The sequence below is a fragment of the Pogoniulus pusillus genome, chromosome 13 (assembly GCF_015220805.1).
Source record: "Pogoniulus pusillus isolate bPogPus1 chromosome 13, bPogPus1.pri, whole genome shotgun sequence".
Taxonomy (NCBI): domain Eukaryota; kingdom Metazoa; phylum Chordata; class Aves; order Piciformes; family Lybiidae; genus Pogoniulus; species Pogoniulus pusillus.
The window spans coordinates 15,388,249-15,402,942 of NC_087276.1; the positions used below are offsets into that span (position 1 = coordinate 15,388,249).

General features: G+C 42.1%; 1 protein-coding gene across 8 annotated transcripts in view; it reads right to left on the reverse strand.

The window, feature by feature from the left end:
* Window positions 1–882: 882 nt before the first annotated feature.
* The window catches only part of KATNIP (katanin interacting protein), a 67,015-nt gene continuing 53,203 nt past the window's right edge, over window positions 883–14,694 (reverse strand). For 7 of the 8 annotated variants that reach the window (XM_064153099.1, XM_064153097.1, XM_064153102.1 and 4 more), the window contains 8 exons: window positions 14,282–14,439; window positions 13,923–13,987; window positions 13,313–13,423; window positions 11,038–11,177; window positions 7,667–7,768; window positions 6,879–7,039; window positions 3,878–3,966; window positions 883–2,313 (listed from right to left, as the gene is read on the reverse strand). In XM_064153099.1, coding sequence (XP_064009169.1) covers window positions 2,258–2,313; window positions 3,878–3,966; window positions 6,879–7,039; window positions 7,667–7,768; window positions 11,038–11,177; window positions 13,313–13,423; window positions 13,923–13,987; window positions 14,282–14,439 — 882 coding nt within the window. In that variant the 3' untranslated portion in view covers window positions 883–2,257. Of the gene's footprint in view, window positions 2,314–3,877; window positions 3,967–6,878; window positions 7,040–7,459; window positions 7,593–7,666; window positions 7,769–11,037; window positions 11,178–13,312; window positions 13,424–13,922; window positions 13,988–14,281; window positions 14,440–14,694 lie in introns of those variants that run through there. The other variant, XM_064153104.1, reaches the window with a different exon arrangement.

Sequence of the window (14,694 nt, forward strand, 5' to 3'; positions counted from 1 at the left end):
CACTGAGAAGAATCAAGGTCTTCGTCAGGCCTTGCCTTGGTGGTGTGTCACCCCAGAACGGACAGCAGGCTGGCAAGCCCTTCTTTCAGGCAGAGACACCATAGGGAAGGTGATCCACTTCAAAATATTCCTAACAAATGAACACTTTCATGCTCTTTCCAGCGTGGCAGTTGTGGGGAGTCTCTTGAATGGGAATCTCCTAGGAGAGCAGAGATGGCAGTGGGCACAAGGTACTACCCTCTGTGCCACACCAGCTGCACTGGACACAGATTCCCAGAGGCGTGAAAACCAGCTGCAGTTACCAACTGGTCAGAGAGGAAGAATTAGTGGAGGAGGAACAGATTCCAGAGGGGACTGTGCCCCAGCTGAACTCTATCAAGTGTTTTGCAACCACTCACAGAACCTCACAAAGGCTTAGAGTTGAAAAATCATTAGTCCATCACACAGGACTCAAGATGTTCCAGTAGCAGGGAAGACAGATGAATGCAGGAAGTCCTCTCCCCCTCATACCTCTTTTGATCACTAAGGATGCTATTCTGTGCCAGGAAGCACAATGGATTTAATTTCTCTTCACATTCAATGACATTTTCTCAGAAGACCGAACAATGCAACAGGCCTCACCTCAGCCAGACAGCAATCAAAGCTGCAACTGTGCCTGCAGCCTCGAGAGCCTTGCTATAGCCTCTCCTCTGCCAAAGGAGACCCCTGAGGCCCCAAGAAGGTCAGGATTAAAATGAAGCATTAGCCTTGGTTGATGAAGACTGGTAAACACAGGATGGGAGACAGGGCTCAGGAAACAAGAGAGGTCAGAATACCCCCAACTGCCTGTGCAGCGTGGGAGGAGCCTTTAAACACAGTAGAATACATTCACATACACTGCTGCACATTTAGAAGTGGTTTGTATTTAGTACAAAATGCATTTTGTTGTTCCAACAACACAGGAACGTGGGTGATGCATTGCTAGCATGTGTCTTTTCAGCTTAGCCAACAAGAGTTAGGAAGCATGGTTCTGATAAGCAAACACACAAGATACTATCCTCCTGGTTTGCGCAAAAAGACGACCAGCACAGCTTGATCCTGTACCAGGAGCTTCAGTAGTGCATCTTTGTTTCCTGTCTAAAATCATCAAGTGACTTCAGAGTGTCTAGTACTCCTTGGAAACAATAAGTGAGTTCTAGGTGAGAGAGGAAGAGTCTTCTATGAAGAGATTTGCAGGTGGTCACAACTGACAGATCTGGAGTGAAAAGCACATCTGCATAGCTACAAATCCTGCAGCAGAATTATTTGGTTAGAGTTTCTGCTGAAACTGCTTCAGACACAGTGTATTTTGTGTTTAAAAGTGCAGAGCTCTCCTTACTTTCTACTACTTGAGATGCATTTAGTCTTTCCCAGAAGTGCCGATCTTTGTTGCTGGCAGCAGAGCCTGTTGGCGGAACACAGAGGTATGGCCTCCTTGTTCATATAACCAAATTCAGGCAAAAGAGGAGAAAAAAAAAGCACTGCACCGTAGCAGGAGGACCCTGGAGAAGGTGTAGAGCACCTGGCAATGGCACTTCAAGCAAAACATCTACTTTGCTTTTTTCAAGGTAGTGAAACAATGAAAGGAATAATTCTTTCACTGCAGAAGATGAAAAAACAACAGCTGAAACCTACTTACTAAACCACTCGCTGATCTCCTCATATCATTCATTAGTCTTCTGCACACCCAGGGGAGTCTCTCCAAATACCAGCAGCAGCGGCAGCCCCTGAGAGAGCACCGAAACATACAGAGGGAAAGAACATTTTCTCTAAATGCATTTCCCAGAGAAGTATTCACAGGCATCACCAACAAAGCAGACCCTTTCTTCTGGTGAGGAGCTTTGTGATCATCCAGCTAAGGGTTTAAAATAAAAGCTTAAGGAATATCCTGAAAAATCTCTTGTTCTAACCCTCCTGCTTCATCCAAGCTCTTGGTGCTTGGCAGGAACAGCTGTCAGTTAGGAACACAGTTCTCAGCCCTTCAGGTTGCTTCCTCCCTGGATTTTCAGTTAAGGTGCAAGGGAAATCAGATCAATAATAACAACTAAGAAAAACCCAGTCAGCTCAATTTGTGCTTTGAACTACATTACTGTAGCAAATAAGACTTCCTCTCTTAAGATAGGAGTGGTTCAGCAGCAGACACAAAAAATCTTCTGTTTGGATGATGAATATCTTGGAGATCTGAAGTGCAGTTAATTAGAGCTGGATGCATTCAGGACCTTCCAGCCACAGCCCCTTGTTATCTCTTCCTCCTCTGCAGCCCCTTCTCAGATATGCAGGTTTTTGGACGTAAAGCTGTAAAGGAAAAGAGAATGCTGGTTTAAGACGGCACCTGGAGGAACAGCGAAGCCACACACTAAAAAAAGGAAGAAACAGAGCCCCCTTTCTCCTTCCATCCCAGAATGAAAGCAAAGCTGCTCTTATCAGGACGACTCCTTGCACTGACAGTGAGTGCTGACAATTTTGTCAGTCCCATGAGATAACTTTCCTGTGGAGTCTGAGAGACCCTGAAGTCTGCTCCAACTCAAATCATTCTATAAATCTGTGTTACCACTGTGGCTGACACAAGCAAGGGCTAAAGACGAGTCATAAAGCAACAAGCAACCTTCAACTGCTGGCTTCAGAGGCGTTCTGTGCCCTTACTGCTTGGACAAGAGATGTGATGGCAATGCACTGGAACCTAGGATGTCATTACAACTGGCACAGAGATGTTCCAAACACTTGTGGCCCAGTCAGAGATAATATCCTATTACTTCTGAAGCTGTATTTGCACAGGCAATGGCATTTCAAATCCTTCTCCTACAGAACTGTTATTAAAAGTTATCAAATAATTTCTGTAACACTTTCTAGAGCAACTAATTGCAGAAAGTGTCACGCTCAGGAGAGAAAACCAATCATGACTGTATCAGCTTGGCTGAGAATCTGTAATATATTTAGGGAGCAATTCAGAGTAATTTACAGTGAATGACTGGGACTCTTCAGACTATAAATACAATCTCCTTCTCCCTGGGGAAAAAAAAAAAAAGTTGTCTTTTTAATTATCCCTTTGTAAGGGGAAAAGACCAACCAGAAAGACAGTAGGAGGAATCAAGTCAACACAAAGGTTTCCCCTCGTTATTATTAGTTTGGATTTGCTTGAGGTGAAACAAGCAGCTCGTCCTGAAGCACAAGCACTTCATCTCTAAAGCTGCTTTGAAGGCCAGTGGGGATGCAGTGAGCCTTTTATTCCAAAAGCTACCTAAGAACCTACAGAATTAACACCAGCTTTCAGTTCACCTTGTTTCTTTCTACAACTACCTGAAGGGGCATTGTAGCCAGGTGGGGGGTGGCCTCTTCTCCCAGGCAACCAGCAATAGAACAAGGGGACACAGTCTCAAGTTGTGCCAGGGTAGGTATAGGCTGGATATTAGGAAGAAGTTCTTCACAGAGAGAGTGATTTCCCATTGGAATGGGCTGCCCAGGGAGGTGGTGGAGGCACCGTCCCTGGGGGTCTTCAAGAAAAGACTGGATGAGGCACTTAGTGCCATGGTCTAGTTGATTGGTTAGGGCTGGGTGATAGGTTGGACTGGATGATCTTGGAGGTCTCCTCCAACCTGGTTGATTCTATGAATCTATGACTTCTGTGTCTGTGTTGGTATGAGCTATGAGCTTTGATTTGCATCATCTACTTTCAGGTTTAGATGTACAATAAAAATCCATCAGAGCATGAGACTCCTGGTTTGCCTTTCTCTAGTAGAAAAAGCAGAGCAAAATATACCTAAGAGGAGTCAACCTCCCCCTTTTTACCAGCCTATGTTGTTCACTACCCAAAGTACCTGTGCAAAGTGAGCAGGAGGACAGTGTAGAAGACAGAACTAACCTGGATCAGCCGCAACCTGCTTCTTTTTGCTGTTTGTGACAACCTCATTCTCGTTCATCATTCGTACATCCTGATCTCCCACATGATTGCTGGAAAGATTAAAATGAGTATAATGCCAAAACTAACAACGTTGTTGTAAGTTGCAGGAGTCATAGAAAAGGTTACCAAATAAGTTATTTAGGTCCTGGAGGCTGAACAAAGCTGGGAAGCACAGCCACAGCACCTGAGATCAGCAAGAAAGGGAAGGCATTCTGTTCGCAGCCACCTGAAGGACTTTTTGCCAGCTTTAATTAGCAGCATTCATTCAGGCACACACACAAATATAAATGTCATATTCACTCTACAATTTCCTTTCCTGCCTACCAAAGTGAGATTTTTAGATCAGTGCTGCACAACGAGGGTAGAAAAAAATCCCTCTGCAGAACTTAAGACAGGTTTGCAATGTTGAGGTAGCATTATTTGAACATTTGATGAACTAAACAAAATTCATTTAGTGTGACAAGCTTTGCTTGCAGGCTGCTGCAAAACTTTAACAGTTTCTTTTGGGGGAATAACTTCAAAGTTAAACTAAATTAAACAAATTACAGGGGAAAAAAGAAATGTGAGCTGAATGGAAAGGTAAAGAAAACATAGCGAAAAGCATCTCCTTTTCACACAGACAAAATATCCAAGCCTTTGGAAAACGGAAAAAAAAGAGAAACAATTTTTTCTTTCCTCTCCAAATTCTGTACAATATTTGCTTCTATTTTTGGAGAGGTATGTCTCAAACTCTCAGGGGAACCAGTACTGAGGTAAATGATAACTTATGCTCTTGTTGATAACACCAGACTCAGGTTCATAAAAATATCAAACAATGACACGTGAAAGGCAATGGGCCAAAATCAGAACTAATAATAGATATAAGCTCAGAAGCATGTTTTTAGTGGAAGGATCTTATCTAGCAGGTGCTAAGGGCTTTGTCTGCTAGTGCTGAAGCAGCCTGTATTTTAGAAGGCTAGCAGGTGAAAAAAGGAAAAGACTGCAAAATAAATCAAGAAAAAAGACCAAGAAAGCTTCTGCATACAAGGCTAGAAAAAACTTCAGCATGTTCTTGACTGGAAAACAGATGATACAGTTTGTGTGTGTCTCCCAAAGGGTACCTTCTTTAAACTAAATCAAAGCATATGTCTCTTGGAAATACATGCAAGGGACTTTACATGAAAAGGAGCCATGGTTACAGCTGCTGTTACTCTGACTCACATCAAAAAACTTCACCCACAGAAAGATAGAGCAGGGCAAGAGAGGGAGTTCTGCCCCTTGACTTGGCTCTGCTGAGACCCATCTCCAATACTGCATCCAGTTCTGGAGTCCCATCATAACTAGGACACAGATGTTGCAGCTAGTTTAGAGGAGGGCCACAAAGGTCATCCAAAGGCTGAAGCTATGAGGATAGACTGAGGGAGCTAGGGGTGTTCAGCCTGGAGAAGACTCCAGGGGGACTTAAAGTTGCCTTCCATACCTGAAAGGATCCTACAGAAAGGGACTTTTCATGAAGGTGTCTAGCAACAGGACAAGAGGAAATGGTTTGAGGCTGAAGGAGAGCAGGGCTAGACTGGAGCTTAGGAAGATTTTCAGTACAGGGGTGCTGAGACTGGAACAGGCTGCCCAGGGAGGCTGTGGATGCCTCCTGCCTCAGGGTGCTTGAGGCCAAGCTGAGCAGCCAAGTCTAGTGGAGAGGTGTCCCTGCCTATGGGCAATCTCTGAAGTCCCTTCCAGCCTAAGCCATTCTGTGATTCTATGAAAGTAATTTCTCCTCCTCCATTGTATACCCCACTGAAAAATGTCACAAAACTCCAATTTCCTCAGGACATTTACTGAAATGAAACTTTCTCCCTTGAAAAATTGTCTGCTTCCAAATCTGAACACGGCAACACAGCCGCTTGTACAACAACATCTGACACAAGTCTAATGCAATACAGCCAAACACCACCAGTTTGTTTCAACACCTGACAGCACCAGTGCCCAACAGCAATACTTTAGAGGGAAACACACAAAAATAAACCCCATAAGCAAAAGTACACTTCTGTTCTGAGGCAGAACAGCTCAAATCCCTTCCATTTCTTCCTAAAAATTTGGATATTCTCCTGAACAAATCATATCCTGTTTCTCGATATAAACCTGTCACCTTTGCTTTTGTGCAAGACATTCTCTTTGCTAGTTGTACAAAGCAGAAGAGAGTGTTTATTTCTACAAGGTTTTCATTTTCCAGCATTTCCAACTCATTTAATATAAATTATTCTTTCAATCTTTATTTTCCTGGGTAGGGGCTGACATTCTAAATATGACTGCATTTTCCACTGCATTTTGTTCCCTTTTCTGTGAAGACTGCCAACTTGGTGGTTTCAAACTGGTACTCCTTTGGTTGCAACTCATTTGTCATTGAAGACATTTTTTATTTCAGGAAGTTTACAGCACAGCAGAATTAGGAATCTGTGCCAAATCAGAGGACTTTCATTCTTTACTTCTGATGTTTGGTTCTTTTTCATTAACTTCCTAATGTCCTTCGTCCCCTCAACCCACCCCATGTAATATCATTGGGATTTATTAACTCTTCTCTTAGGAAGTTTAATTTCTTTCTCTGGTGTTTATTAATATAGGTTTCCATGAAAAGATATGGAACATATAGAATTGTCAGGGCTGGAATGAACCTCAAGGATCATCTAGCTCAACCCCCCCTGGGCAGGGACACCTCAAACTGGATCAGGTTGCTCAGAGCCTGGCCTTGAAAATTTCCTGTGTAACTATGAATCAGGAATGCCAGTAAGTGTTAAAATATTCTTCCAAATCAAGTTGGGAATTTAGTTCTAGTATCTAAAAAGCCAGAGGTTATTTCTCATGAAATGAGGCTGAGCATGCTTTGGATAAAAATTTTCTCAGCAGTATACATCCTGCTGACATCAAGCACATCAAAACATCTTTTGAAAACAAGACTCCTTCTTCCAGTTAACATCCTCTCACCTACCTAATAACAGTTCTCTTCTCCTGATGGCAAATCTTCTCATCATCTGTAAAGAGAATGGTATGGTACGGGACCACTGGGTCACAGGTTGGTAGGATGCCTGACACTAGGTGGTTCACCATATCCAGGATCCCATTGTAGACAAGCAAGTCATCCACTAGGAGCTGAGGATATTCAAGGCACAAACAAACAAAACACCCAGAAGTCAGGCACTGATTTCTATTCATTTACTGGGAAACATTTCACCCCTATTTGTTTCAGAAGCCTGCTCATCAGTTTAGTTTTTGTTCCTTAAAACTTCCATTTCCCTCTGTTTGCTGCTGAGTTTTGATATTTCATTTCATGAGTTTGCCTTCTCTTTCCAAATGCAGCTTTCAGGCAGGTAATTAAAAATGTATTTCATTTTCATAATTGCCACTCTATTAACTGGAGTGAATCACTCTTAAATCTAGGAATTGATGAATCTCACTTCACTTCAGCTGTCTCTGACTTGAGTTTCTAGTTTAAATCAGTCTTCCAGGCCTGCTCTATAGGTAGGCATTGGAAACAGGAAAGCATAAACCTATATCTAAAACAGCAATCAGAGGAACTGTTCTTTCTCTGGACAAGAAAGGGAGGGCAGATGACTGGCACAGATGAGTCATTTTAATCCAAAATGCAGAGTTAAATGAGATGAATCCCATCCTTGGAGAGAAGATGGACTCGCACTTCAGTAAACTGTGAAAATAAGTGCACAAATCAAGCAGGCTGAGCTCAGGGGAATATACAACATGCATGGAAAAATTACTTACACCAAATTCTTTCACACCTCTCTGAGGCGTTTTGGCATAATTCCACAACTTGATCATTGACACAGTAGTAGGTACATCGAATATGACATAAACCCTATTCACCTGTAAAAGAGAATTAATTTAACAGCACAAATTCCCCCAAGAAATGAAATTGTCATGCACCTTGGATCAAAAGAGGGCCATATTTATAGAGATCTAGCTAGAGGAGAACAAACTGATGCAATGGATTTAAGTTCAGCTATCATCTCTGCTGGTAATTCACAGCTGTTGTCTCTGCCCCAGAGCTGCCCTCTCCAATAGATGTGTAACTCATCAGAAGATGACAGCTACACCTGACAATTCTCCAGCTGCTTGCTAAACAGAGCTAGAGGTGTTGCTCATTCTGCTTCCAGTAGCATTAATAGCAAGACGTTAAGACCAAAGATTAGGCTGTAGAAGCCAATCTTGCCTCTGATAGTTTATTCTATGGCATTCCTTTTACAAGCTACCAGACCAACCACAGGCCAACATACTTAAGCTTCATCTCCAGCATCCTTTGAAGATTTAATCCTTTGATGCACTGAAACAGATATTATTAGTTGCATTAAATCATTCTGCATGTTTTTAACTGATTAAAAAAAGGTTAGATGCAATCAATAGAAATGTTTTCCTCTGTGGTTTCCCAGAACACAGTTTAGGCATAGCCTCCAATAGCAACTGGTAGTCTAACAACAAATTACAAACAATACTGGCCATCAGGAAGAAAGGAACAATGAACTGACCTTGCACTAACAGCAGTAATACATTTGCCAAAGACTAAACCACTTTTAAAATCAGGAAGGAAAAAAAAGTTATATATAAAATTTCCTTAAAGCTTTTAAGCCTTCTAATACACTGAAGAATTCATTCATGTTTCCAGACAAGCACTGTGTGAGAGGAGCCCAGCAATAAGGAAGGAAGTACATAAAAGCTTTGCTTCAGCATCCAAACTGTAGAGGATGGTGATGAAGAAGTTGATTTCTTAATCCATTTGCACCTCCTGGCTGTATAACCGTACCATGTAAGATGGAAAAGTACCACCTGGATTCTTGAAAATAGGAAATCTGCTACCGTTTAAGGACTGAAAGTGCCATTAAATTGGTTACTCTTCCCTCCTGCATAACACACTTTAGCAATTTACCCTTGAAAAATGGGTATCTGATGTTCCTCTACAGTACTTTAGTGTCAGAAGTAACACCACAAAGCAGCATTGCATCTGCGCTAGGACTGCAGGCACTGTTATTTTCCTCTTTGCTAAAAAGAAGCAGCCTCTGCAGCAAGCCTTTTAGAAGGACATGAGATGGTCATCTGAGCATCCCAGCAAGTAATAACCAGGATTCAAGATGCAGGATCTACACATCAGGAAGTTCAAGCACTACACAGACTCTCCACTTCCATAAGAAATGCATGTGCTCAGCATTCAAAAGGATACTTTAAAGCTTTATCTGAATTATATCCACTGCATCACAACTTATAATGATATAGAAAGGACTTTCCAAAGGGACTTATTTCTGACCAATAACTGTAACACACACCTCAGCTGTGGGGATAGGCTGAGGGAGCTGGGGACCTTAGAGCTGCCTTCCAATATCTGAAAGGATTCTACAGGAAACCTGCAGAGGGAGTTTTCATAAAGGTGTCTAGCAACAAGACAAGGGGGAGTGGCTGACAACAGAGAGAGTACGGTTGGACTGCATCTTAGGAAGAAGTTCTTCAGTATGAGGGAGGTGAGACCCTGGAACAGGTTGCCCAAGGAGGTTGTGGATGTCTCCATTATGGGAGGTGTTCAAGGCCAGGCTAGATGAGGCCTTGAGCAGCTGAGTCTAGTTGAGACGTGTCCCCGCCCATGGTGGGCAGGTTGGAGTAGATGATTTCCAATCTAGGTCATTGTAGGATTCCAGAAGTAAAGATTTCTCCAACAGAGTAAACTACAACATCCCACACCTCAGATTTACATTTTGTTGCTTTCAAAATTCATCCTCTCCTAAAAAAATAAATACAGCTTAATGATGTCCATAAGAGGCCATAAAAAAACTGCCTTTCCCCAGAGCAAAGTCAGAACTCAGATCAAAGTTTAGCTCCTTTTCCTGTTTGGATATTTGATACCCCATATTTTAAACATGGGGCTTCTAGCAGGGCTGAATCACTTGGGGCCTCAGGATACAGAAGACTGAGTCTGTCATCTCTAATTTATGAATTTTAATTCACACAGATAATGAGATTAAAGAAATTCTCACTGCTGGAACAGCATTCACTGTTTTTTGTAAAAAACAAATTGCAGATGCCAGTCAGGGGCCTTTTGAAAGGTGTTTGTTGCTCAAATCACACATATTAAACTCCTTTGTCAGTATCTTTATCATTGTAACTGAAAACTCATCTATGCTAGCCTTGGAAATTCTTCTGTTGTTGCACCATGGAGACAGGAGGAGATGAAAAACCTGGGAAATCTCTGCTGCTGCTATTTGTGCAGCAAAGAAAAACTGGAATAAAAAGAACTTCTTCTCAAAGGCAATGATTTCATATCACCTACTAATATCAAATGTATCTTCAAAATCTGTATGCTTCCCCTTTCCTTTATGCTTCTAGCAACATGCATCTGAGTTGGACCAACCTCAGGCACAAATCCAGGCTGGGAGCAGAGTGGGTTCGAAGTAGCAGTGAAGAAAGAGACCTGAGAGTGTTGATTGACTGCTGAGAAGCTCCACAAGAGCCAGGAGTGCCCTCATACAGGCCAGAAGGCAGCTGTATGCTAGGCTGCAGCCAGAGGAGTGTGGCAAAGAGAGGGGATTCTGCCTCTCGACTCTGCTCTGCTGAGACCCCACCTCTGCATCCAGTTCTGATGTCCCCAGAAGCATAAGAAGGACACAGGGCTTTTGGAGTGGGTCTAGGAGGCCACAAAAATGTTCTAAGGCCTGGAATACCTCTGCTATGAAAACAGGCTGAGGCAGCTGGGGTTGCTCAGCCTAAGGAAGAGAAAACTCCAGAGGGACCTGAGAGCTGCCTGAAGGTTGCAGAAGGACTTTTCCTGAGGGTGTCTAGAGACAGGACAAGGGGAAATGATTTGAGGCTGAGGGAGAGCAGGAGACCGGAGCTTAGAAAAAAGTTCTTCAATGTGAGGGTGGTGAGACTGAAATAGGTTGCCTATGGAGGCTGTAGATGCCTCCTCCCTGAGGGTGTTTAAGGCCAGGCTGGATGAGGCCTCGAGCAGCCAAGTCTAGTTGAGAGGTGTCCCTGCCCACGGCAGGGAGATTGGAGCAAGTGATCTTTAAGGTCCCTTCCAATGTGAGCCATTCTGGATTGTATAATACAGCTATACAGCTATCTCTAAAATGGAATGAAAAGGGGAACTGTACCAAACCAGGAAGAATTGGTGCAAGCCACATATGTCTGCCATCAGTTGTGTCATTCACTCTGTCAATCAGTTTGTCCGGAGTTCGGACATCTCCAGATACATCATCTAAAACGTTGACACTATCTGGAAAAGCAGCAATATCTGAAAAACAACTTTAAGGGTAAACAACCAGAAAAAGGATATTTCAGAAACACCAAATTTGCTCTTCCAGATTCCATGAGAAGCAGTCAAACTTAAAAATACTTCAGTACTTCCCACAGGTAGCTTAGGAAATTTGGACTCATTTTTAAAAGCAGACCAACCCTTAGAGATCCTGGCAACCCAAATCAGCTTTGAAACAGATATAAATGAACTAGATGCATTTAATTTATTACCAAATATGTATTTACGACTTTGTCAATAAGGTTCCCTTATGAGGAACAGGCATTTCCCAGCTATTTTTTGTGTCAAAGTCCCATATTTTTAGCATGAACTTGTGAGAACTCCTCAGATGAAACATATCTCAAGGAGGACACAGTCATCAGTTCTAAGTTTTGAGTTCCCCAAGGTTAGGGATAAAAAAAAGAGTCAGTAACTATGTAGTAAAGAATTGGGGAACTGGGATTGGTTAGTTTGGAGAAAAGGAGACTGAGAGGAGATCAGGCTTTCTACAAATTCATGAAAGGAGGTTGGAGTGAAGTGGGGGGTTGGTCTCTTTGCCTTATAACAAGTGACACAAGACAAGAGGAAATGACCTGAAGTTGCAGCAAAGGAGGTTTAGGTTGGAGATCAGAAGAAATTTCTTCACTGAAAGGGGTCTCAAACACTGGAACAGGCTGCCCAGGGAGGTGGTTAAAAGAGGCAGAGACGTGGTGCTGAGGGCCATGGTTTAGCACCAGACTTGGCAGAGTTAAGAGAACGGTTGGACTCATTGCTCTTAGAGGTATTATCAAACCAAACCTGTTCTCTGATTCTAGAAAAGGCTTCTTTCAGTGCTTTGAGGGGGAAAGATTAAACCTTCTATTGAACAAGCTTTCTAGGTAATCACATTTTCTCCATAAGAGAACATTTATGTTAGAAACAAATCTGTGTTAAAGCTATGCAAAGGACCTTGGATAGATGGCACTGTCTTCAGAATTACAAATCCCCAGTCATTTCCCCTTGTCTTGCCTTCTAAAAAGGCCTGAGTCTGTAAGTACTTAGACAGAATTTAAGGAATAACACAGCAATGCCTCAGCTGTTTAAGAAAAGCTTGCTCCAGACTCAGCACTAAATTACCACATTTAGTGCTGCACTAAGACAAATATCCTCTTTTGGGGATCCTAATACATCCAAGCAGCTCCACTGCAGGGCAGAAACAGGCCATCCTTCAAAAGCAGCTGAGGTGTCTTTCTTGTACAATACACTGCCAGGTAGAGACACACTCTCTGAAAGTGAAGTTCAAAATCCCTTGCTCTTAAAAACAATTTGTTACTATTTTTCAATTTCAAAATGCTGCTTCTCCATTACAGATCTTTCAGGTTCATCATGTATCATACAAGATACAAATAAAAACAGCACTCAAGAAAAAGCCTTCACTACCTTTCTCACCGTAGCCTCTATTTATTAGACAATGAGGATCCTCAGAGACACACAATCCATCAGTGTCCATGCTTTCTAGTTGGCTAAAAAACTGTTTCTTGCAAGTGACTGAACTACATGAATTATACGCTGGGGTGCGAAGCTTTCAGCTCTTAAGAGACTTTAGCTGATACAGAGCACCCAAGTGTAGCCTTGATGACTATGAATCTTTCAAACATGTCCTTCATTCCCTCTCTTGGTTACCCAGGAAATGCTGAATCAAAGTCAGAGTCTCAGCCTTTATCTTCATGACTCAACCCGGAGTCTAGAAGAACCCAAAGCTCCAGACCGAGAGTTCTGAAAACTCTGTTCTTGCTTCAAAGTGAAAGATGAACTGAACTCAATCCTTTTGATATGAATTCATAGCTCAAACACTCTGCTCCTTCCATAACACAGAAGAAATAAATGCTGAAAGCAAAACCACCATATCCTTCCCACTTCAGCCTTCCTTTCTCTAACCCTGCCCTGCTTTGTTGGTGCACCCCATTCAGAGAAGAAATATTCTGACAGTACACAGGATACATTAAAACATACTAAGTACCACAACAGAGACACACAAACAGAGGAACGTCACAGGATCCACTGGTAATTGGGAAGCAGCAGCAAGTGATGCCAGGTGATTATTTGCCAGGGAGCAAACTGGAAGGGATAGAGGAGCTGACTGTGTGGAAGGATACTGCTTTCAGTGAGTAGGATTTGGTCTCCATGTTCATTGAACAACTGAAGTCCATTCAAACCAATGTAGTATGGATCACCCCAACTTGTCAGAAGCTGAAACTGGAAAACAACTAAAAAGGAAAAAGCTATTAAGGAAAATGTTGATATTGATACCTTGTCCTAACAGACTTCATTTGCAGCTTCACAACAGCCCACATCTCAGTATTGGACACTTTAAAGTTCAGAAGAGAGGAGAAAAAAAAAAAATCTGGTTTTCACTTCCAACTTCACTACGTCTTAAATCTCTGAATAAACAATTTCTTTTCAAGACAAGAAGTCTCTCACTGAGAACACTCACACATGAGCATCAGCAGGTGGTACAACTAAGCAAAAGTCTATCTGTGTATGCTTACATGCATAGATTTTCACAGGTACGTTTATTCCGTCAGATGGAGAACTACTGAATTCACAGCTCCATTTATTCATTCTTAATTCATACTTAATGGATATTCTTGCTATCTTGTTAACATCCCAGGAATAGATAAAATAAAAAATCTCAGGACTCATGACCACAATCTATAACTCTAAAATATTCTATATGCTGAGTAAGAAAATGACAGAGAAGGATACAACCACATGGCATTAAAGGTGCTTCGTAGTCCATACTGGCTTGTTCCATTCTCTTTGCCCCAGGTCTGCCAAAAAAAAATACAAGACAAAACTGCTTCAGTAGTTTATGTACCTTTGATTCATTCACAAACACAGAGAACAACAGCACAGAACTAAGCCTCCACAAACTGCTGCTTATGTTTCTGGACTAGAACATCCTCTGATCAACAATCTACAGTTACAACTAAACAAAACATTTTGCTCTCAGTGCTTACTTTCAACCAGGTGCCCTTACAACTGCTTCAGCAGAGAACATGAAAGAACATTGAACATTAAAGAGAAATTGTGAGGTGCAGAGAGTAAAAATAAGTTTACTTTACCTCCTTTGTACTTTATTAATCAGCTGGGGCTGCAGGTAGTCAACAAAGAGAATTTCCTGAGCAAAGTCAAAATGGCAGTTGCCTGGTCCCTTGCGGATAAGAAAGCCTTCTGCTGGGGAGATGCTGTGACCATCCAGCAACACATGGACTACCTTAGCCTTGTGCAAAATAACACAGTGTGAGATTACAAAACATGACATAAAATAAACCAGATCCAAAACAACTGAATTAATTTCAGAGGCCCAAATGAAGTCAATAATTTTGTTATATTTATTCTGTTCCTCTGTAGAATGGCAACCTTTGACAAGAGATAGCCTAAAACAGCAGACACCCATTGCAATCCACAGTGTGCAATTCAGAGCATCATAGCTGACAATCATAGAACCACAAAATCAACCAGGTTGGAAGAGATC